Source organism: Ciconia boyciana, chromosome 20 (assembly GCF_034638445.1).
Source record: "Ciconia boyciana chromosome 20, ASM3463844v1, whole genome shotgun sequence".
NCBI classification, from domain to species: Eukaryota; Metazoa; Chordata; class Aves; order Ciconiiformes; family Ciconiidae; genus Ciconia; species Ciconia boyciana.
In genome coordinates, this window is record NC_132953.1 from 6087625 (window position 1) to 6113398 (window position 25774).

At 39.0% G+C, this 25774-nt stretch overlaps 1 protein-coding gene across 4 annotated transcripts in view; it reads left to right on the plus strand.

The window, feature by feature from the left end:
- SIK2 (salt inducible kinase 2) overlaps window positions 1-25774 on the plus strand; it is a 60171-nt gene that overhangs the window by 15794 nt on the left and 18603 nt on the right. For all 4 annotated transcript variants that reach the window (XM_072884457.1, XM_072884458.1, XM_072884459.1 and 1 more), the window contains 3 exons: window positions 8974-9135; window positions 22576-22700; window positions 24876-24999. In XM_072884457.1, coding sequence (XP_072740558.1) covers window positions 8974-9135; window positions 22576-22700; window positions 24876-24999 — 411 coding nt within the window. The remainder of the gene's footprint in view (window positions 1-8973; window positions 9136-22575; window positions 22701-24875; window positions 25000-25774) is intronic.

Consider the following 25774-nt stretch of genomic DNA (forward strand, 5'->3'; position numbering starts at 1 on the left):
TGCGGAATAGCAAGACAATGTTCTAATAAGGCTGGGATGATAAAATACCAAGAACGTTACTCCCATTTCTGTATACAGCATGTTAGCATAGGTCTGTTTTGGGGTCTGGTAACCTTTGAGTATCTTGTGCATTTCTCAGGAATGTAGGTTTGGTTGCTTTGGTTTGTTTTGGTGTTGTGTGTTTTCTCTGAAGGAACAGTGTCATTTGCTTTACACTGATTACCATCTGGAAACACTGAATAAGAAGAAAGGGGATTCTGTTTTTCTTGCCTTCTAAGCTGCTGTTCTCAAACCAGTGCTAATCTTGAAGCCCAGCTATGAGTTGCTGGCTGGCCTACAACTCTTTCCGCTGCGTGTGTGTCCCGTCCCCCCCTCCCCCCCCAATCTTTCCATTCATCTTATTACTTGCCTTGGGAACTACAACACTGGAGGTTGTTTATCTTGCAAGATTTGTATACAGACTTGCATAAGTGATTAGCATAAGCCAAAAATCTATCTAAAAATTACCTTTGTACCTACATCAGGTTAAGTTTGTGTATTTTGTGTAGTTTTAAGGTTTCATATCTGAAACATTCTCAGTAATCAGTCAAGATTCTCTAACTATTAAGATGCATTTACATGACCAGAAGGTTTTTTTGGCTGCTGCTTTATGTGAGTAAGGTGGTCATAGGGAAAAAAAAATTAACAGAAGGCAAAAAATATAAAACTTTAAGCAGCGTGGCTAAAGATTCTAGAAGTAACTTGGATGGTGACTCTTTTTGCCTTCTTATTTATCTTGGCTTTAAGGTGTATAATTTCCTGTAAAACTTTGACTTAATCTCTTAGTTCATTCTGAAGAGGCAAAGCCTTTTGGGCTCAGACTTTTCCCTGTTTGCAGATCCTTTAATGTATATTTCAGACACAGTTTAGCTAATTCTCTTAGACCTTGTTTTCTCATTAAAATAATTAAGGAATCTTTCTGGGTCCATTATTAGAGACTTAATATTTCTGTACAGGTTTCTTTGAAGTTAATCTTTTTTTATTTATTGGAATGATTTCTCAGAGTGGCTTTTGTAATTAAGGATGGGATATTCTGTTGTATGTGTTTGTCACTGTATATGTTTTTGGACGAGGAAGCAGAAATGAGGTAAAGGCAGAAACATGTTAGAATTTCAGAGGGGGAAAAAGTACCTTCTGGTTTTTCTGCAGGCTCAGACAAAAGTGCAGTATAACAGTAAGTGCTAGGTGAAGAGGAAATGGTCACTGTCTAGCAAAACGTAATAACAACTTTGTCTTAAGTTTGAATGGTACCCAGGACAATGGGTTTATTTTCCATGAATGAGTCTAACATGTTCTAGTAGAATAACAGAAAAAAGGAACAGAAAAATAGCAGAGGAGCAGAAATATTCTCAAAGGTAAAGAAAATCTTTCTAGCTGGAGTATTTTATACATAGCAGGTACTGTTGCTTTGTTTAGACATTGGACTGAGGTGTTAAAGTAACAACCTTTCTTGCTTAATAAAAGCTAATTTCATGAATTTTATGCTTGATACCCAGGCACTTAGAGTTTTCACATGCATTTGAGTTGCAATAACAAAATCGGAGTTGCTGAGAAAGTTTCTCTGAAACTTTCAGTCAACATCACTAGGCAGAATGAACTCAGAGGGCAATGGAATAGAGTTCAGTGTGCGGAGGGCCCTGGTGACTGGAGTGCTGAAGAGGTGGAGCCTGGCTGATCTTTATTTTTTACACTGGGGGCAGGGGGATGGATTTCATGGAAACAGAACTCAAATGTTCAAAGTCCCTTCTTGTTGTCTGGGTTATCTTCCCCCCCCCCCCCCCCACCTTTAAGTCCTTATCATTGGACTGTTTGTGTCACAAGCAGGTTATTATGTCCAGGGCAACTTTGATGTAACTGGAAAGTAGAGAAAAGCATGGTAGTATTTAAAAAAAAAAACAAAAAAACCCAAAACAAACACAAACAAACAAAAAACCAAAACAAAAAAAAATTAGAAAGATTACTAAAACTAGATGAGCTTTTCCTCCTTCCTGTCCTGATCCTTCTTTGGGTGTATTGATTTTGCCGTGTCAAGTCTAACAATGTGTGAAATTAGTCTCCCTTTTATACCATTAGTTTTCAAACAGCACAAGTAGTGGGATGCTCTTCTGGAGTCCTGTACCCAAGTGTCTTCAAAGTTTCTAACACTTTGCCATGGATGATCCTGCTTTTTGGGGAATTTTACTTTGTTTGGTTTTTCTTGTAAAGCAAGATGGTTAGAAATGTGTGGAACCTGCTGTTTCTTTAGTTAATCAGTCTCCTGACAGTGTTTAAGTATTATGCTCTGGTTTTTTTCTTTGACTAACCTTTGATTGCACTTGAAGGGAGGCTTAAACAACAAAACACCCAAAACCCAAACAAAAACTCACTCTAGGTTTGTGGCAAGAACAGCTTATTCAAATTTTTACTCAAAAGTTAGTGAAGTGGGAGAAGTATAATGAGAAAGACAAACTTCAGTCTGTTGGGGCTGATCTTCCTATATGTTCCCTCTGTAATCAGTGAGGCTTGAGGCACCTCTCAGGGGGCTGGTTCAGAGTTTCGACTCACCCTCCAGAGGAGCCTCTCTTTCTTATCTGACTACAGGAGGAGCAGAGAGAGAGATTAGACTCCCTAGGCTGAAAGTTAGCCTTTGTGATAGCTCTTCTGAGTAACTTTTGCTACTCAGTGATGGACAAAATCTGTGAGAGTTTATAGAAGTCCCTTTTCTATCTTCCTCTTGAATAAGATACTTTAAAGAACATAGTGTGCTCTTCAAGATGGTTGTCAGTAATTGGTAACTGGTAAATGTTCTCTTAATACCATGTCAGGCTTTCAAGTTCACTGTGAATAGCCTGGTATTAAACCTCATTGAGTCTTTTCAGCTCTGCTAACCATCATTTCATAGTGCTGACTGGTAGTTCATGGACAGGATTATTTTTAACCCCTGTACTAACATTCTTCACTGTCTTCATAGCTTCAGTGAAATTTTCTATAGTCAGCAGCAGTTTTGAATTTGCCTTTTGCCACTTAATGTCATTGCAGTAAATAATGTGTTTAGCCTAGACACTTCAAATGCTGTTATGTTTTTAGATTTTTTTTTTAAAAAGGTCTTTAGACTTAATAAAACATTTTGAATTAAAAAGGTTTCAGTTGTGGTTAATACTTTACAGATCTACAAAGTTTTTAACTAGCTGTTTCTGCTGTGTTTTTAAAAGTATCTTTACAGCCACCATCTTGTAACCTTCTTCAGCATCTCTCATCTGAAGTATCTAAAATAGCTGAGCTGCAGATTATCTTTTAGCTAAACTAACTACAGTGGACCTGTTCTGAAGGGCTAATTCCCTAGCTTGTCATCAGTGACTCTTTTTATATTACAAGAATCCAGACTGCGGAGGAGGAAGCTGCCTTTTAAGCCTACAAACAACATACATGTTCAGTAAGGGGGAAAGGGAATATCCAAGCTTTCAGTTATGGTTGTTTCTACCCCCTCTTGCTTGCTGTCTGACATACTACATGTGCATTTTAAAAGCGGTAAACATGACCAAACTACCAGCTTGTGTGATTTATGTCTAGCTTAACAATCATAACTATTTAAAGGAATGTGCTGCTTTTTGGCTGAAGTTCAGGAGCAGTTATTTTGATTTTTGTCCTTCAATTTCCCCATGTAGCCTCCTGCTGGGTTTTAGCATGAAACTACCAAATAAATGATAATAGCACAACTTCATCTAGAGCTCCAGCACAGCATTTGACACATGACAGGGTGACTGTACCTATGCATGTACTTTTCTGGTACTTTTTTCTACTTCATGCAAGAAATGTGAAGGAGAGAAAGACTATGGAATAGTTAAGAGGTAAACATTTCAACTGCCAGACATGGTGCCTAGGAAGAACAGCTTAACTGCATTTGCATACTCACATCTCATAGTTGAGTTTCGTGATTGTTTAGGTGTTTCCTTACAATCTTCAGTCTGTTTTGCAATTGGACAGTAGGTTGTGAGGACCTTGCCGCCTTTTAGAGAACCTACAGGAAATCATGGGATACTGTCAGGCTATATTATTGTGCTAATACTCCTACTCTTACACAGGCATCTCTGCTTTACTGTGAAGAACCATAAGATTATTCTGACATTTTCAAAAGTGTTCACAATGGAAACAATGTTTATTTCTTACTCTTGCCAGATGCCAGCCAGGGCATCCACCACCCCATTTAAAAAATTACTTTTGTGGAATGATAGTAATGCACAGAAATGCAAAATAAGCTCCTTTGGTCAGTCCGGTTTATGCTCTGCCTCTCTTGTCCCAAAGGGTACCTTTGGACTTAAGCCTGTTTTTACAAGAGGTTCTTGTACTTTCACAGAGTGTACCCAATGGTTGTATGGGAAAATAGATCAGCCCAGGCAGTCTGGTGGGTCTCATCTTCTACACACACAAAATCAAACATCCCTGTGAGGTAGATCTCAAAGTAAATCTGATTTTGGAATAGCAAAGCACTGAACTTGCAGAGAGGCTGGTAAATATTTGGAAAAACGTTTCTTACACAAAAGAGCAGCTAGATCTGAAAACAATCCTATGTTAAATATGTACACTAACTAGTCATGCAAAGTGTGCTATGGTTGTGCAAATGAAAAAGTAACAGTGCAGTAACTGATGCAGTTTAACTAAAGTTACCTAAATTCTGTTCTGGATTTTGTTCTATTCATTAGGGAAGCCAAAGTAGTGTTCTTTTTGTCCTCAAACCAAATTTTGCTGAGAACGAGATTCCCTTCATAACTATCCTTTGTGATGCTGCAATATCCTGGCTCAGTCAATATAGAAGACAGTCTTACAAGTTTTCTAGAGTATTTTAGCATAAATACTAAGCCTTGAGGAGACATGTTTGATAGTATAAACCTCTGTGCTTACAACATCACCTTCTCAGCATCTTGTGCCTGTTTTAAGTGAAGAATAAACTTGAAGTATCTCCAGAAATACTTCCACATGAAGAAGACATTCAGACATCTCTTTGATTTCCTAGAGTATTAGTATTTAATTATGTCTGTACCTCTAAGAGCCTAGTTTTACCTAGCAGTTTGTCCTGGACAATTTAATATATGTTTTGAGCAGAGATGCAGAAAGCTGGAGTGGAATGGGCTTGAGCAGCTATCTCTTATGTCCCAGCCTTCATGGAGGATCAGCTGCACCATTCTTGGAAACGTCCCTAGAGAGAGATTCAGTAACCTTCCTAGACAAAGCTATTCAGGATCTGAGGTTTTTTTTAATTATAAAGATTCTTTCTAATGTTTAATGTAGATTTCCTTAGCTGAAATTTGAACTGATTATTACTGCTTCTGTAATAAGGATTCATAAGACTAGAAATACAACGTGTCCCCTAATATGGGATTATTTGTTCCTTACTAAGCTTGAACCGGATGAGTGATGTCTTGACTGCCTTACACTGAACCCAGATCATGGAAGACTTGAGGTTGGAAGGGGTTTGTAGAGAATGTCTAGTCCAGCCCTGGAGCTCAGAGCAGGGTCAAGCAGAGCAGGTTGCTCAGGACCATGGATGGAGACTACAATCTGTAGCCAACCTGTTCCAGCATTTGACCACCTGCGCAGAAGAACCCCTTTTTCTTAGTTTTAAATCAAATTTCCTGTGTTTCAGTTGGTTCCCACTGCCTTTTGTCCTTTTGCTGGGTACTTTTGCTGAGAAGAGTCTGGTTTTGTTGTCTTTCTCTGGTCAAGTATTTATACACAAGATAAGATTCCCCTCTGCACCTTGTCCTCCCCAGGCTGAACACCCGCAGCTCTCTCAGCCTCCCCTTGTATGACAAGCACTCCAGTCCCTTAATCATCTTCATTATCCTTCACCATACTCACTTTGGTATGTATGCACCTCTTTAACAGAGCCTTAACATACCAAATTTAAAATGTGTACAATTGTCCACCTAAATGAAGGACCGTATTTTAAATGAAAAGCATTGACCACTGCCTTTGCCAGACAATGTCTGAGAGTCATATGTTTTGAAGTAAATACCATCTTAATTTTTCAGTTGTCCAGTAAACAAATGTACTTTGGACTACTGAAAAGGCTGGACAGGAAGCTGCCTTGTGACAAAAATCCCGCTGCTTTCTGCTGTGCACCCAGCTGAATCTAAGATAGCTTCTGGTTTCTATTTTGTTACAGAAAAATGAAAGAAAAAACCTACCATAGAAACATGTAGCCAGAGGGTATGATATGAGGGTAAGATTTGTCAAAGGATATGTTTATGAAAGCATAGGTAGCTTTCCTATTTCAGTCTTTGCAAGGTACAACAGGGTGCTTTGCTCCAGGTATCTGCAGTAAAAACTAGAGTCGTGGTTCTGAGTTCCAGAGGTATATACATGCATATTCAAGCAGTGTCCAGATTCTAGCTATTGTGGCAGAATGTCTCTAGCAAGTGTCAGCTCTTAAAGTGGTTTCTGTAACCGGGGGGCTGGCACGCTACCTGTATCCCAGCCTTTCCTATTTGCAAGCTAGTTAATGCACAAACAGTATCCTTGCTCGTACCATCACCTATTTAGACACACTATGGTATGTTCTACTGCTTCAGGAGAGAAAGAAGTGTATTTCAGAATAATTCACCTATTCTGTGCAGACTGCTAGACTTGTTGGAATACTTAAGGCCAAGGTGGTTTGGAATCTTTAAAAAGTCCTAACAGGCTAGAGCCATAAATGCAAATGACAGCTTGGATTCATTAACTTGTTTGCTGCCTTGCTAACAAATGATGGATTAACAACTTAAAGGGCTGGCTTGCTTTCAGTGTAATTTAGTTTGTGTCTTTGATATCTGACTTCACCTTGATATTATATTACTTGTCAGTCACTTTGTGACTGAACGATATTTAGCTTGCAAATATTATGAACTCCCCTTACGGCCAGGCTTTTGTTTGTTCTTGTGCTTTGCCAAGTTAAACCAGCTGAAAGTGTATTAAGACTTAGGTAGGTTAGAAGCTCTGAGGAGAGTTTTCAGATCTGCAGGTTCCAGAGATAGATCTAATGTGCTTTGCTTAAAAATGTTTTTTGAGGGATGCTGAAATGAGTATACTGCAACTGAGGTCTCTAGTCTGCTGGTTCATATGGTTCAGGAGCAGCCACCTCTGTGCTTGCAGAATGTGCTTGGGAGGTAGTAGCAGCAGTGCATGAAATCCTTTCAATCCTGCCACAAGTAAAACAAAGTTTTTCTTTACTTTTTTCAAAGTAAAACAAAACAATAGAACTTTTTCCTAAATGATCCCCCTACAAAACATCTTTGAAATAAGCCTGTTTTAATGAGTGTATTAAGAAGATAGTGTATTAATGATCGCATTTGTTTATTTAAACCATATGAGTGAAAACATAATTCAGAAGTCACTTTGATAATCAATATGACACTGTCTGGAGCACCTAATGGCAGTGTAGTCTAGTGACCCAAGTGGTAGTGGAGAACTCATGATGTAAAGAAGGCAGGGTCAGTGAAGTGGTCGGTTTTACATGATCCAACAACAATTTCTTTTTCATGTTTTTATGAATATTTGCAAAAATCCTCATGGTTTGTGGGTGGGTCTGTGCCCCCTCTTCCTGAACAACATATTTCTTTGTCCTTATCTGTAGTAACAATGAAGCAGAAGTGCACCATTGGTGAAGTTTTACTGGAAGTTTATTTTCAGGTTTTAGAGTGTGCTCGATGTGAGCTGCTCAGGCCTTTTCTGCTTATCATAAAGAAGCAGAAAAGCTTAAATGAAAATGTTGCAAGCACTTATAAAGACCTTAAACAATACTTAAAAAAACCAAACAAACAAACAAAAAAAAAAACCAAAAAAAACCCCACAAAAAAACAAACCCAAAACACAACAACAAACCACAACCTAACAAAGCCAGGTATTCTGCAGGTATATTATTTATAAATAAACAGAAGTAGGCTCAAAACCTCCATTACATCATGTTCACTTTTCAACTTGCAGAAGCAGCTGTTTTAACCTGTTAACTGAATTCAGACAGAAGTGTTTGTGTCAGCTGGTCTGTAAATGATGATTCCTTTCTCTATAAATGATAATTAGGAGGGGTTGGCGGCAGTTCCAGCAGTTTAGTTCTTGCTCACTGTTTTTTGTTTAACTTCAGTACTAGTTGTGATGCAGCAAGTGGTTGGCGATTGCTTCGTGTGTATATGCTCAGCCCTTGTCTGTGATCACTAGGTATAATATCTATATGTGTTTGCTGCACCTTGGCCATTAACTGCATTCTTTGTAGGATGTTGAAGGCAATTGAAAACCATCCTAACAGTTGATTCTTTGATTTTATGCCTCATAAGAGAAAGAATGGACTTGGCTATAGAAGCTGTTTCTGTCAAGACTCACACAGCTGCTGCTTCACTTGTTTTTGTTCCTGAGGATAAATGAAGTCTTCAGTTTCAGAGCTATCATTTGTTTCAGGGCTAATGTTAGTTTTTACAACATAATCAAATATGAAAACAAAATGTTCTTTCTGCTTGTGATGCAATGAAGACAAGAGAGGGGTCAGGATGGGCACTTGTTTTATTTCCAGAGGAAAAATACTTTTAGCCACCACACAGCCTCTGTTGAGGCTTCAGAGGGAGAAGTGTGGCGTGAGGCTTGCGTGAACTGATAAGAGGCTAAAGCTTAAAGTACCTCATGATGGTGAAGCCAGTTATTCCAAGTATTCCCCATTCCACAGGAGTTGCGTTATATGAAAATATTTATCAGAATAGTCAGGTAACTATAAAAGAAGGAACAGAGAGTAGAGTTTCATTACACAGCAGCTTTCTCTTACTCTTTTTTCCCCATTCTTTTAGAGGGGAGAGTGCGAGAATAATGGGTCGGAAACTGGGACTGGCTGAAATACTTTTTTAGTTTCCTAGTGCTAATTATTTGCGAGAAATCATTTAGCTTCAGGGTTGTTGCTTGCTCTCTAATCCATTTAAACCTGCTTTATTTTAACAGATTACCTCGCTAGCCATGGCCGTCTAAGTGAGTCTGAGGCCAGGCGCAAATTCTGGCAGATCCTCTCAGCAGTGGAGTATTGCCATGGTCGAAAGATTGTTCACCGTGACCTGAAGGCTGAAAATCTTTTGCTTGACAACAACATGAACATCAAAATAGCAGGTACTCAGACTGTAGATGATATTCAGTAACACCTTATTTTTATGAAGGCCGTTCCAGTAATTCAGTTGCTGCTGCCCAAGATATCCTGCTGTGCTTAAGGTACAGAAAATCAGAGTGGTAATACATGTAATATTTTTGCATTATGGATATCACAGTACATGTAGCTAAAAATCCTAGATTAGCTCTCTTATACTTTCAGGAAAAAGGAAATAATTTTTAGAGTTATAGTCATTTTTGGTGGGTGTCCTGACATGTCTATAATGCTGCCAGATGTTCAGGTTAAAACAGAGTTAATCAAATAACTTCTTTCAACATTAGAAAAACTCAAAATGGAAGCTTATTGATTTTTTTTTTTTGCATGCATGATTTCATTTTAATTATAAATTTAGACACAGCAGATGTTGCTAGCAATGGAAATAATTTTGTCAGTTGTCAACTCATTACAATTCCACAAATCTTTCCATACTGACTTTAGCCCAGCGACACTTGAAATGGGAAAGCTAGATAGCATCTTGATTTGGAGGACTGTTGAACTTCAGTCATCAATAATATGGGAGCAGGAAAGGAAGGCTAACTGCTGTAAGAAGCTGGTTTGTATAGGAGTAAGCTTGCAAGTTCTGAGAAGCAAGTGTGAATAGATAGCCAATCACACTGAGAAAGGTAAAGTGATAAAACATTTCTGAGTTGTAGATCACTGCTGGATTATTTTACCCTTGAATTTCCTCTCTGGCATTTCTGAAATGGATGAACTGAAAACGTACCTTGATCTCTAATGCTTTCTGTAAGGATAAAATTGCAGAAAAGTGTTAAATGTGCCAGCAGCTCTCTAAAAGATGCGCTCCTTTTTGTCTATGGAGTACGAAAATAGTGTCCTTAAAGATTTTAAAGGAAGAGTTAACACCTGTTTAACTGGTTAGCATCTGTGTCACAAGGATTCACCCCTTTCTGTGCAATACTACAGCAAACATTGGGAAGACTAGGCAATTAATTCTGGGGATTAACTTCACCCTCAGGAAAAAACTTTTAAATCCTTTCAAGTCATCTGTATCAGAATGGGAAATCTACACAGTCTTTTAAAATGAGCACTCACCTTTGAGATGAAAACTATTTCTTGAGCAATAATTTTATCCTCTTTAAACTTCAAGAAAAGGAACCCATAGTCACTGCTATCAAAAGAACCCAAAAAACCAACATAGGTTATCTTTTCCTATGAAATGGTATTTTACTGATGGACTAAGAAGGATTTCTTATCAATGTATGTATTAATGGAGTAGCTTTCCCAGATCCTGGATATGTTTGTTGCTTTTGTCTTGACCTTTGGTTTTATCTGTACATTTAAAACATTCGTTTCTTCATTCCTTTTCCACCTCTAGGATCTTTTTCACATGGTTTAAGACTTTACAGAAATATTAAGTAATGGATAAATTAAAATTGAGGAAAAGGAAAATACAGCTATGTGAGTTCCAGAACCATGATTTTCATAGACTATTAGGCTACTGTTTGTTATCAAATCTGAATGTAAGGTGGGTTTTTTTGGCAGAAGGAACAGTGTGGAAAACAGATTCTCTGAAGCTGGAGAGGGAGGCTTATTAATCTGCTCTTTGGCATGTTCTCTGTATTTCATGACTTTAGCATCTCAGAGTGGGAATTTTACAGCAGGTTCATAAAAGCTGTAAAAATTGTTATTTAATGCTTTATATAAATTAATAGCAGAGTCTTTGCAGTAGCCTCTTTTTCATTTCATTTGATATTAGACTGTTTATGGTTATCTTTTAATTTTCTCTATACTCTATTGTGGGCTTTTGTACTAACGTTAAACTGTAAAAATATTAAACACTACCATCAGATGAAGTAAAAGGGTTTTGCAACTGTTGTAGCAGGAAGATGCCATTCTGGTATAAGTTCTTATTTAGGGCATTTGATACCTGAAGAAAGCTAAAGAAACAGTTTGGGATGGAGATGATGTCTAGACTTTATAACAAAGTGGCCCAAGTATAATTACTAATAACATTGAAATTGAATTGGTGGTGATGTCTCAAAATTCTGAAAACTAATAGGGCCACCCACACTGTTTGCTCACCGCTGTTGGCAATAAGGCTGTGAATTTGACAGTGAACGGGTCTTGGTACTTTGTTGAGCTTTAATCTAGTGGGTTCATCAGCACTACCATTTGTAGAGCATTTTTACTCTTTTAATTTCTGATTTCAAACTTGCGTTTATTTCTAGCACCTACTGACAATCATAGCACCTGGAGATTTATGACTGACATACAATTGTATTTCCCAGGACAATGTATGCCTTCAGTAAATACTGTGTCTAAGGGCTGCAAGTCATGTGGACCCCACTTACTATGAGTAACTGAACTAAATATAAGGGAATTTTTGTGCTATTGTTCATCTATGCTTTCTTTCCTCACCTTCTGATCTGCTGTTCTTCTCCCCATTTTCACCACCACATTCTGTCCCTTCTAATTTCTTTTCTTCCACATCAGTGTTCCGCATTGTAGCTTGTCATGTTCAGCCTGGCGTAGTTTTTCAGAACTCCTCAGGGGCCTCAGGAGTTTTTCAGAACTCCTCAACTGCACTGGAGCGGGGCTGTATTCAGAGGTATTCCTTTCAAGGATGTCCTTAGCACTGCAGGGATGTAAGTTCCCTGCCTCCCTGAGCACTGCAGTGCAAGCATGACACAGGCTCACAAAAACACGACTTCAAAGGCATCTCAGGAGACCCGTTAACCGAAGAAAGGTTAGCGACATGAACTGTTCTGTCGCAGGGAATTTCAATGCATAGGTTCTCCAGGGACTCAAATAAAAGCATAGATAAATGGTAGTTACTAGATTCCATCAGCTGCTGCTGTCTCTTTCCTCCTCTTAGCTGCTCTTTTGCTCTACCTCTGTATTACAGAAAGTTAATTACAGGTGGTCTGTATGTAAATGATCACATTAACTGGCGGTGATTGATATGGTCTGATTCTTTCGTGTATCTTTGTCAAGCTTTATCAGCTTGATAGCAATTCCCGTGTCCAGCTTTGGTGATAAAGTAGCTGGAGGAAAGTTGACTGCTAGAAACTTTTTAGTGATTTGTGCTGAGTCAGTTGTTTTATTTTTCTCTGTAAAGGAGATAGATGATGAATTCCATAGAATGGTTTATCTGTGATTTTGGAGTTATCTGGTGCTGTGCTGATCCCTGAGAACAGTCTCTTCCAGTGGTTCATATTCTTCATGGCTTATTTATCAAACTGTGGAAGAACGAAGGGCAGCCAGGATCCCAACTCTGATAGCTAGAATTACTCTCTAATTTGAATTAATCTAGCAACTGAAAAACAACACAGTAACTGATGAATTATTTTGATAGAAAGCTCTGCAGTGTCAGTGTTTGCACTGGGCCACAGCACTATGCACGGGACTGTCCCTTGCTGATCACTCCAAGCAGCTATAAAATCCACATACTTGTGGCCATTCCAGGCTCTTCCTAACTTCCAGTGGGCCTCTTGTTTCATTCTGATGCTTCTAAGACTTTTATTGAAGCTTTTACTCTTTAAGAATACAACATTTTTTAGTCAAATACAGAAATGTGCATAAAGTTACCTCTGTATTTCAGCTACCAGGAGAATAAACTAAGATTCAAAAATAAGTGTTCCTAAAACTGTGAGCTGATGAGACTGCCACCTTTTATACTTGAATAAGGAGGGTAGACTGAAATTTAATAGTTTTGTGTTAACATTGCTCTAAAAGGAAGAGGATAGGTAGAATTCAATGGAACTTTCTTTTCAGTCTTAGTAACTGGACAAGAAACAGAGGCTGCATAAAGATCTTGAGGTGAGAGCTTTGATACTGTTATTTTCTGGAAGACTCTAGGTAGTTGGGAGCAAAAGCCTCAAACTTAAATTTTAGTGTAAGTAACATAAAAGAAGGTATTAATCAGATACAATGTCCACTGAGAAGGTTGTGGCTGAAGAATGCCATACCAGGCAGTCTCCATCAGGTTTGACATCGAATTTGTTTTTAGCACTAGTATGGTAAACCTTCTTTGTTCTTCTCAAAGTTATTGCCTGTAGATAGCTGGATTGTTCATGTACCCTTTATGTTTGCTGGTTTTTTGAAGGGATCGTAGGGACTGGATTTCAGTTACTGATCACTGATACGCTATGCTGTCATCGAATAAAACTTGCTCGTTTTCTGTACAGTGAAACATCTGTGCATTTGTGAAAATTAAATAACAGCTTTGAATTGAGGATGGAATAGTGAGCTTCTCTCTGTATACTTCCAGCCCCACAAAACTTCCAGATTAAGATGCCTTATAGATGTCTGCAGAAATCATGCCATCTTGATGGTAAAGCTACTGTGTTTGAACCAGATCAGGTAGGAGAGACTGTTATTTTGAAGTAGGTTGTAGTGCTGGTTTGTCTTGCTGGTGGGCAGTAAAATATGCATTGACGTCAGAACTGGCTGATCAGCATTCAGTTCATGAAGTGGGTCAGGTTTGTTTCTAACACACTCATACCTTTCCTGTATCACTACCTCTCTCCTGATTATCTCCTTTGCTCATATTACTATTATAACAAAAGATCCATGTGGCTCTATGAAGCTAGGCAGATTGAATTCTGTTAGTAATTTTAGAAATGGATTAATTATAGCTCTGAAGCTAGTATCTCTTCTAAAGGATTTTTAGAGGTACAAATTAGGAACTACCTCATATTGCTAGATGCACAGCAGAAGTTGCAGTGGCTCTGGCAGGGACCTTCCATTTCTCAAATTGCAAACGGGTCTGAAATCTTAGTCTGTTTCCATTTTTAACGGGAAAACAGATTCCATTTAAATGATGTATGTTCAAAAAATTATACCTTCTAAATTCAAGATTATTCTAAAGGGCGTAATGAGATTGAGAAACAAAATACCGCAAATGTTGAGAGCCAGTATTTGCAGATTGCACAAACACAGACTTTATTCAACTGAACACAATGCTGCAAATGATCGTATTTTTTTAACGTGCAGATTCAGGCAAATGTTAAGAAGATAAAGATCACTCCATTGTGCCCCATCCCTGGAAGTGTTCAGGGCCAGGTTGGGTGGGGCTTTGAGCAACCTGGTCTAGTGGAAGGTGTCCCTGCACATGGCAGGAACTAGATGATCTTCAAGGTCTCTTCCAACCCAAACCATTCTATGATTCTATAATCTCAGTCCTCTGGTAACAAGTCCAGTTTCAGTCCTTTTAGAATTCTGTGGCTGGCATATGTTTTTTTGAGGGCTGGCACATTTTTCCCTTAAACATCAGTAATGTTCTTAAAATCTGCTTCTCTGGAATGAGAAATCTTAACAGTGTTATTAGGTTATAAACTATTACCTTTGATCCAGAATGATTATGGTAGATCAGCAATTGCAAAGTAGAAACAAGGTGGAGGAGGGAAGAGGGAGAATGAGAGACTAGTGATTGTTTTGTGCTTAATTGAATCCTGGCCATTCTAACAGTCCAAAAAGTGGGACAACTAAACTGACAGTGCAATAATTAAAAATTGAGGAAGCCCAGTGGACCAAGCATCCACTATCCTATCTAAATCCTGAACTTTTTCAAATGGTTTTCATGGATGCTATTAATTCTTGACTTATTAAGAAATGGTTTAACAACATTTGAAGACACAAGTGTAGAAAGCATAATGGAAATAAAAAGAGGTAACCATAATAATTTATGTACCCTAACAAATAATGCTTATCTCCCTGCACAGGTAATTATTTTGTCCAACAATAGAATATAATTGGATTTCTAAAGATAAGAGCAGATTGCTGAAATATGTAACACTGTTTTTAAGTCCTATGTTACACGAAAAAGTCCAGTATTAATTAGTTAGGTATCTGGCTCTTACTGTGCTTTGTATTGTCAATGCATGCTATTTTTTCAGCAGAAATTCACAACTGCAGGATACTGGTGTTCCTCGCCCATGAAAAAGGGAAGAAATTGAAGTTTTAGAACTGCAGATCAAAGGCAGAATGAAGGAACCATTTTCCAGGTTTATAAGACACATACTCCTAGACAAAGTGCACAGACTCCTGAGGAATTCCATACTGGGTCAGATCCATCTAGCAGTGACAGGGAGAGTATACCAGGCTGGCCATTTTCTGCAGCCTATTCCCCTTGTGCTCGTCACTACCCTCAAACCCCAGCAGCCAGTATTGTTGTATTAGTGCTTACACAAAGTGCATCCTTGGCTACTCCTTCTAGTATCAATTTATAGACCTTTCATTCATGGATTTGCCTAATAAAACTTAATCATCTATGCTGTCACAAGACCATCAGATGCAAGCCAGTTGCTGCCGTTCCACTCAGTCAAGCACTGTCTCGACAGTTCTGCAATTCTATTGCTCAGATAGGGAGCAAAGGTAACAGCCTTGCAAGGATCATGCCATTCAGTTCTAAGATGTCCTTGCTCTTGAGCTACTTTTGGTAACCCTAAATAAAACTATTATGTGTTATGAAATTAAGCATGTAAAGGTAATAGTAAAAAACCAAAAATCCTAATTGTAACATAAACCTGAAGCTTCTCTTAGATTGATCAGTCATACTTAAAGACTCTCTTCTGTCTTTTGTTCATGTTTCTTTAAGTGGCTTCCATGTGTTCACATTCACCAAATAGCTAATTGGAATCCAGTCTGGATAGGCAGAGTGTGTCACTTTCTTAGGAATTGAAATCTTGTGTATTTCCAAGCAGGTCACACTTTCTACAGCTGTGCCTACAAATATACCTACATGTGCTTGTGAATCTGATACGAAGATTTATGAGTGTGGCACCTGAGTAGGAGCTGCAGTTCAGAGATAAAGATTGATATTTATCTGCAGTACTAAGAGGATGTTGAAAATCTGACAAATTCAAGATAAGTGAAGGGACAGATCAGATTTAATGACACCTACACAGATGGCAAAACGCTTCTGAGAGAAGAAATTGCTTCATGTCTCCTGAAGTATTGTCAAGGTTGCCAAGCCAATTATATGCAAAGAAAAGTCTCCTCAAAGAGAATAAAAAAATTCACAACAGAAGTCTAGCTGTGATAGGAAAAAGGCAGGTGACATACAGCAATTGAGGGATTTTTTTGGTAGAAGATTTTGTTGTTTCCCACTCTGTTATTACAGCTGAAGTTGCAGTTGTTTCAGAACCGAAGGAGGACATGAAGGATAGCATGAATGTTATACTCTGTGTTTCCTATGTAGATTTGGAATCTGAGCTGACCTTGGCCATTTGCACCTCCAGAGTACGGTGACATGCCAGGATGCCATTGCATAACTGTTCATGCAACTGTTGGGCATTCTGTGTGCTTGCAGAGCGTGACACTGTTACGGATCTCACTTGTGGTCTGACCTTCAAATAGTCTTTCTGGCATTGTAGACTTCTTACTGATAGGTAATGGGGCTCTTCTTTGATTACAGACAAGTCCCAAAAGTTCATTGCTGTAAGAGTGGGTATCTGTTTTTCTGACTTTGAGCTGATACAGTGACCTTGGACTGATGTTGGAGATTTAACCTCTCAAGGGTTCCACCTGTACCAGATATTTACAGTAATGTAAGATGTTCTCTTGTAATAAAGTACATTAATTATCTGGAATACAATATTAATTTAGGGACATTGGGTTAAAAGGGTGGAATGAAGCTTAAATATTTGTCTGTCTTTTAAGTTTCCAGTCTGATTGTTGACAATGCAAAAATAGATGAGGGATAAGAGTATCACGTGTCATCACAAAAATGACAGCTCATCATTAGCAGTCAGCACACAGATACATAAATCTCTAAGGAGCTAGAGTGATTGTAGGTCTGATTTAATCAGTCGCTGTTTCCAGCACACTCAGTCATTTGTATTTGAACTAGAGTTTCTTTTTAAAAGTCCTCAAATTTCTAGTCAGATTTTTAAAGTAATCAATCCATCAAATACTACTATGCTGCCCTAGAAGATTATTCTAAATCAAATCTGTTAAGATAAATCATGAAATATAACAGTTTTGAAGTTATTTATGCCCCAGAGCCCCTTTACCAAGCAGTTTGCTTAAGTCCGAAGGCTCTGATCATCATCTTTCTTCAGTAGATTCTCATGAATTGTTTCTTCCAAACTGAAGCCATGAGCTGCAGCTCCTTATTTGTCACTATTTGTCACTTTAGCAGATTTGCTGTCAGATAAGCCCTGTACTGCTAGTCTTGAAGGAGGATGACAAGGCACTCTAATGACCAAATCAGCTTTCCTTGAGAAAAGCTTGTTCAGAACAAAAGCATTTTGGGGAGGAAGAAAAAAAGGTAAAACTGCAAGGATATGAGAGATGTATCTATTCCTGCTTTGTGTGAATACAAATAATGGGTATGGTTAGTTTGAGATAAGAAGTGAAAAGGATTAATCCTACAACTGTGGGTGACACTGAAGAGCTCCATGGATTGAATTACTGTAAGCAGATCTTATTCATGGAGCGTTAAGGACCTGAGTCTTTGCAGAATTTTTGTTGTAGAGGAATTGGCATGCCATGTTTCTACTGACTTCAACATGTTGCTATTATTGTTAGCTCTTTATAAGACCTTGCAAATCCCATCCCTCAGGCATTTTGAACTTCCCAGAAAAGAGCAGGAATATTCTATTCTATACTTTCTCTGCTGCATATTGGAAGTCGGTGTCCCAGAATTTACTCCCATGGTTAGGCTTTATCTGCTTCCTGCAGCAAATGGTGCAGGTAGTGTTTGTGCAATTGTCAGCTGTCTCTGGGAATAACGTCCTGTATAGCTGCACTGAGGCACTTTGGGATCACTTCCAGGACAGATAAAGATCAGATACTTTTTTCTGCAAGAGGAGTTACAAGAATGGCTTGGGAGTTGTTGGCACCAGAGATATTTAGCTCTTGTCATTGCAGTGGAGTTACTGGACTTTACCTGGAGTGTACAAGGAGCCAGAGCAGTTACCTGCCCATCTGTCTGTCAAGCAAGAATGAGTTTTCAGAGTACCTGCAGATCCAAATTAGAGGTTTTCCTGGGTGGATAATTGCAGGGTTAGTGCAACCTGGGAAAAGTTTTTGATGACCCAGTATGGAATTATCTGTAATGGGCTCAGCCCCTGGCCTAGTTTCTTTAAGGGGTCTAGACAAATAAAGAGCAGTCTTTTGGCAGCTTTGGGTTAGACCTAGAAGTTTCAGGTGTGTGGTCAGGTAGTTGAAAGTAGATGCAGCCCATTTTCCTATGTTTTCAATATGACTTTGCTGCTGCTGATAATTAAGCCAGTATCTTTATCATCCAATCATGGACTAGCCAGATAGGAGTATCGTGCTTATTTTTAGACTTGATCTCTTACGATAGCAAATTCAGAAATCTCTGTAATAAAATTTCACAGCATGACTAGTTTATTTAAAAGAAAAGGCAATTTCTGATCAGTTGTTGAGACAGTGATGAATTATGTGCAGCGTATTGGACTGTATAGTTACAACTGCAGGAAAAACACATAAGGCCAATGTTTACAAAAGGAAATGAGATTTAGTGCTTCCCCTTGTACCCTGATGTATTTGGGTCACTGGACTGAGATGTGCCCAGAGCATGTGATGTACATTAAAGGTGGCAGAAAGCTTACAGCAGAATTACAGCATCGAATTTCAGGCTGTGGAAACGTTGAGGCAAAAGTCTTCAGCAGAGAGTGACTGGTTTCTATTTGCTGTTTAGAGAATGACCAGGCACTTCAGTGATGCTTAGCCCTGGTCTGGGTCAGTCACTGATTTGTTACGTGAATTTGGGCTAGTCTACTAATTTCTCTGTTCCAGTGTCCTCACCTGTAAAACACAAAGAGCTGCTTTATGCATGTTGCAGAATATTTTTAAAGATGCATTTTTTGTGGAAGAACACCACTGAGAACTGGTCTAAGTGAGGTTAGACACTTATATTGCTGTATCTAGCTGTTCCTTCAAGATTACCACAAGTGAGTTTTAGAAAAAGGAAGGATAAAATGAGGACAGAATAACATTGATTTTGTATATATAACTGTGGCTGATCTACAGTTACCAGTTGCTTACCTGAATCAAATGGACCACCAACACAAGGTATGTAAAAAAAGGCCAGTTTATATTATGAATGCCCCCCAGTAATACTGCTGCTACATGGAATAGAGACTGTTTTTATTACCTTACAGTGCATGTTACCCAGTGTAGAGATTTCCATACTGAGAGCTGTATGGTTGCATAGTCTTGATTCTCTATTATTCCTAATTAGTGCATTTCATTAAAGACAACTAAAAATATCTGCTTATGTGAGTAGTACTGTTTAACGCAATGGAGAGTCAGCAGTGCAATGCAGTAAGGAAGCAGAGGTGAGGAAGGTATTTAAAGTGGTAGCCTTTGTAGTAAGAATTAACCAGTGGTACAGAAAGACTTGGAATCTCTTTCTAAGTCTTGTAGATTTCTTGCTGAAATCTTTAGTGACCTTGTAGTTAAAAGAATTAATGAAAACAGCCAAAAGGCCTATGAGGTCATGCTCTTTGTGCATGTTTCCCAGATAACTTTTGAACCTGTTGCTTGCCCATAACCAAATTTGACAGAGAGCAGGAACCTCAAAAGGCAAAAACATTCCTGCAGGTTCATGTATAGGTGTTAAAGCAGTAGGTGGTATGTCTTACCTGTGGAAGCAGTTGCAGAAGGAACCACAAAAGTGATCCGAGGGATGGAATACCTCTTCTATGACGACAGGCTGAGAGAGTTGGGGTTGTTCAGCCTGGAGAAGAGAAGGTTCCGAGGAGACCTTATTGCAGCCTTTCAACAGTTAAAGGGAGCTTACAAGAAAGATGGGACAAACTTTTTAGCAGGGCCTGTTGTGACAGGACAAGGGGTAATGGTTTTAAAGTAAAAGAGGGTAGATTTAAGACTAGATATAAGGAAGAAATTTTTTACAATGAAGGTGGTGAAACACTGGAACAAGCTGCCCAGAGAGGTGGTAGATGCCCCATCCCTGGAAACGTTCAACGTCAGCTTGGACGGGGCTCTGAGCAACCTGATCTAGCTGAAGATGTCCCTGCTCATTGCAGGGGAGGTTGGACTAGATAACCTTTAAAGTTCCTTTCCAACCCAAACTATTCTATGATGCTATGCTTTATTACATGCTAAGGAAACTCTTGGAAGAGAGAAGAATAAAATTCTCTAAAAGCCTCTTCACTTCTGGTATTCCTGAAACTGCTTCTTCCGCCTATGTTCATTTTTGCTGTATGTTGCAGGAAGAGTTCTATTAAAAGAACTGTTGGAGCTGTTGTGTCCTTCTGTTAGAAAAGCAACCAAATACCTTTACTGTTAAGCTCAGTGTAAGTAGTCTGATTCAGTTTCCATACTGCTTCTCTAAAACAACTCCAGGTTAACTTTACCTAAGCCTGGTAAGTTTTTGTTTAATATCTCTGTGTTGCTTTGATTGTGAGGGTTCTCTCGTGGTTTTATAGCTCAGGATGTATGATGAGAGAGCCAGGCTCTTCCCTCTAAGTAACACAACCTATACAAATAGAAGTAAATGAAGTGGTACCAGCAGTGCCTGTACTGTGTCTTCTAACCACAGTGTTTATCAGTTTTGCTATCTGCTGATCAGTGCCGCATTGTATTAACATACCTCTAAGGTATTCAGCGCTTGATAGTACTAAATCAACAGCCTGATTACTGTTTACCAACACTGTTGACTTTCACAGGATTCCTCGAGTCACACCAGCATGCAGTATTACTCCGCAGAAGCCTGGCTAGCTAGAAGGGTGAAAGTGGTACCACCTTAAGAAAAGAAACACTTTCTGTAACCTTCTACTGCATAGTTTGCTCCAGCCTGGAAAAAGTGGCAGGGAACAGTTAAATCATTGTTCACACAGGAGTAGACGAGTGACGAACATAAACAATGTTGCTGTGCTTGACAGTCTTTGCATGTCAGTTGCCAATGCTTCATTCTGTATTTCCTTCAGAGATACAGCTGACTAGTTAGTGAATTGAAGCCAGTTTGCCTGAAAGCCTTAAATCCAAAGAATGTGTGCCTGTTATCAGATTGCTCTCCTTGAGAACCTCTCCTTCTTTGCTTAGTATTAACAGCATTTGTTGTCACAGAGAACATACAGGGTGGCCTGCAACGCAAGTGGAATAGAGGACTAAGCAGTACAGAGTGATAATGCTGGGAGCAACAGAGAAAAATGTTGGCTTCATTGAATTCCATGAGAAAACTCCACTAAACTTCAGTGGAATGAGTATTTTGATTCATGGTGTGAACAGGTGTATCCAAACACTGTGCTCCAATGGCTTTTATTAAAAGCCTGATGAATAAGAGCCTTGTGTATCAATACTGAGGAGTGTCATGGAAGGACTATATTCAGAATGGGTATCTGCAGTGGGTGTAGGAGGGACTATTAGGATTCTGGCAGGAAGAGTAAAGAATGCTAAAGCAAATGATGTATGAACTAAGCAAAGGGAGTGAGAGTGATGGCAGGATATAACAGGAACTGGAGGATCTGGGCTGTGAAGAGCTCCAAAGACACTGGTAAGAGTGGAGTGGAAGGCAAGAGAGCTACAGATCAGAGTACCAGCGAGTGGTAGCAGCCACCCGAAATTCTGCATTTTGATAATAATCAATTTCAGTTCAGTCATTAAGCCAGCTTCCTCAATATTAATGTTGTTTGCTGTATTGTTCTAGTAAAAAAAAAAAAATGCAACCTGAGAGAGCAGCAACAGGGGAAGCTAAAACAAAATTTGCATCAGACTATCTGACTTCATGTCTCTATGCAATAGTGGTTATCATTTTGCTTTTCACTATTGGATTATTACAAATGGTGACTAATACTGAAGTCCCATGGGACTCATATCTGGTCCCATATTAAGCCATAAGAAGAAACATTTAAAAGAACTGCTTAGTTGTGGAATGGTAAATTTTAGTTGTAGATTGAAAGGGCTGTAGACAATCCCAGTAGCAGAGTTTGCTTCCTAGCAAAAGGCTTTGTATTTTCCCATGCTTGTTGCTTTTGGTAGAGTTCCTTCCTCCCATCTCCAAAGTGGATGCTTTTGTTGTCAAAATTTTTGTGTATTCAAGGCTAGAGAGCACCTAAAGAAAACTCAGGAAATCTCAGATCCAGTACTGAATCTCAGATACCTCTTGGCAAGTAAATAAGCTCATATGTATGCATGATTGTCAGTTTGTTGAATTTTAGTGACAGCTGTTTATAAACTTGGATTTAGCAAACTGGTAGAAATTTACTCAAAACTCCTACAGGTTGTGAAGTTTTGCAGAGTGTTTTAATAATTAGTAGTTGTCATGAAAATAGCAGTATAGGACATTCAGCATCCCAGTACATATTTTCAGTGGGAGTACTGATAAAAGGATTTGTGATAGAGCCTTTAATGAATGAAAGTGAGCTTTCCGGCCTAGTCCATGCATATAATTATTCTTTGTCACACAACTGGAGTTTGGAGTGACTTTCCCCTTAATTTCTCAACAGATTTTGGATTTGGAAATTTCTATAAGAGTGGTGAGCCTCTGACGACATGGTGTGGAAGCCCACCATATGCAGCCCCAGAAGTCTTTGAAGGACAGCAATACGAGGGACCCCAGCTGGATATCTGGGTATCATTATTCTTTTTTTAACTGGATTCAAGTCAACCTTTAGGAAGCTGGAACAAAGGAATCATCTCTGATTTTTCTTAAGCTGCAGACAAGCTGTTCTTCTTCAGCTTTATTTCTTGAGTGTCATAAAATGCCTCTTAACATTGAATGGAATTGAAGTTTCCTATCCAGGTGGCTATCAAATGTACACTGTAGGTGTATGTTAGGCCACTAGAGGAAAAACTGTAGCTCCTCCAAAAGCTCTCCTGACTGAATGCATGAACTGTGCTTTTTTCAGTGCATTTAGTATCTTCTGTGTTAAGTGGGAATTGAACTTCTAAGGCTGTGAGCTCTTGTTGAGGTTAAAGGGATTCTGACCACTGAAACACAGGAGAGATGATGACTGCTTTGCTCTTTGAGCTGGAAACAAGTACATTTGTGCCACAAACATTTGTACCGCAGGCAGCTGCATGTTTTTTGAATCGGTGTGTTTCCATGTGTTCTACTCTAATCAAAGAGGACAGAGAGCGCAACCCACATTCATATGCAATGGAAAAGGGACTAAAATGAACTGAAGAAGTTCTGTGCACCCTTCATGCATTGTCAGAGACTGCTTTTCATTCCTAATTTGGTTTTGATTGGGATTTTTTGTTTGCTTTTTAATTTTAGTATTCTGGCACTTACAATGACGGATTCATATCCTAAAGCAACCAGAGGCAGGACAATTTGGCAGTCTCTGCTCTGGCATAAGGTTTGCAGTGATAATATTGCACATAGCATAACAACACGAGCACTGACATTTTGGTCAGAGCCTGTTACACAAACAGGGCAGTTTATGGAAAGTCACCTTTCAGCTGCTAATCTAATTTAAATTAATCTAATTGCATTAACAAATAAAAACTGTGATTTTAGATACATATATTTGTGTGTATGCATGTATCTATATACATACACATATATATATGTAGCTAGCTAGATTTAAAAAAAAAAAAAGGCTACAGCCTTTCTGAGTCTTTAGTAAGTGGTAAATAAATGTACAGCAGACCTCAGCTATGCTTACTGTTTCAAGTAGCACAGGCACTGTTTGAATGTCAGAAGTGAATCTCTGAACTTTGGTAAATATTCTTTAAATATGTAAAATCCTAAATCATTAACAGAATCTGCCTGCCCACAAAGAGAAGTGCAAAATATAAAGTGTGTTTATATCTAAGACAAAATTATCATCATCTTCAGTTATCTTCTGAGATAAGGATTCTGTATCTCTTTGCAACATCCAATCACAGAATAGGTCTACTGAAAGTGCTAAGCTTGCAGGAGGAATGCAACAATCCACAGTTCAGTTTTTGGCAGGTTAAGGAAAGAAGAGTGTGACTTTTTAAAATATATATTTAATTTTAAAATCTCTGTGTACTTACAAAGTTTTAAGATGAATGTTGAATGCCTGCTTTTTCCCCTTGAGAAATGCAGTGCTGTGGCTATCTATGCCAACTGATTGGCATTAGGGTCTGGTGTGGTTATTTCATCTAGTGTGGCGCTGTATTTTTTTGGCATCTACTGCAAGACTATTTCCACTTGCAGTGCCAATTAACTTGCATACTTTCAAAAATGAGTCTGGCAGTTGGAGGAGAGCTCTTGCCCAGAGTGTCTCCTTTTCTTCATATTAAATAAACCCTCATGCTCAGCAGTGCACGCAGCAGTGCAGAATTAGTAGTTGGTGTTCCCCTGAAGCTGACAGTTCATGAAGTTAGCAGTGTGCCTCTTACCCAGGCTTTAGCAAATTGGTAAATGTAAAAGGTTACAGTTTCTTATTTTGAGCAGCTACTGTTTGAGGTTTGGTTTTGTTTGAACAACATTGAGACTAATAAAAAGTATCTCTAATTCTCACCTGAGGTTGGGGCTCACTTTTCAGGTATCATTCAGTCATCTGCGTGGAGCTTCCTGCTAGCAGCCAGAGTCTCTAACCCATTACACTTCAGCTTACCTGCTTATCAGCACAAGGTACTGCAAGCCTAGCCATGTTGGGTTAGCCGAGTGTTCTTAATGTTTAGGGATCTTCAGAAATCTAACTCATTTTGTATAAATTTCCTGTTTCTGCAGAACATAACTTTAATTTTTTCTGTGACAGGACTTGGCTAGCCAACCTCAGAGACTTTGCCTGTAGCTTGAAAAATGAAATGAATATTCTCTTTCTTACAGAGCATGGGGGTAGTTCTTTATGTTTTGGTCTGTGGAGCATTACCTTTTGATGGACCAACACTCCCCACACTGAGGCAACGAGTACTTGAAGGAAGGTTCAGGATCCCGTATTTCATGTCAGAAGGTAACAATGTGTCCTCTTATGCTCTTGGTGTGGTAAACCTTGAGTAAATTCTAGAATAATCTCTGTTGCAATGCAGCAAAGGGTGGTGCATCTGCACACTAGATTATGGTATGGCAGACTTCGTTTCGCAAGGAAACACAAAGGAGCCTAGGTGAGCTGTATGCCTTTGCAGTTAGGCTGCTGCTAGGCAAACCAACCCATTTTTCCTTGTGCAATGCGTGGAGATTGCAGGGTGGCTGTGCCCATGGGCAGGGAGAGAGTCGAAATGGAAGTTGAAGGATCTCTCATCCTACTGTGAAGAGAAATATGGGGATGCAGGGGGAGAGGCACATTTGTGTAGCAATTAGCTTTCATCCTGCAAGGCCGTATACATTTTAATGTGGAAAGAAAATATGCTGAGAGCAATATAGCTGTCAAACCTAAGTTGTGGATTGGGTGTTTCCTGGTTTTTGACAGCGTCTGCTAAACAAAAGCAAAAAAGCACACAACCAGTTCATATGCAAAGTTCTTATTGTCATGTATCTGGCACTCCCACATGCCATGGAGAGATCAGTCCCTCACTTAATTGCCCCATCTGTTGGGTTTCACTCTCCCTCATGCCTGTTCAGACAAGAACAAGTGGGTCCATTTTTACACAAGGTTTGATGGTGTCCTTCAGCTTCCCTATCTTAAAGGGTCTCTCAATCAGATTACTTCAAAACAACCTTCCTGAATCAAATCCTCTTTCGATATACTACTTTCTGAGCTTTTTTTTTTTTTTAAAGGGAATTAAAAA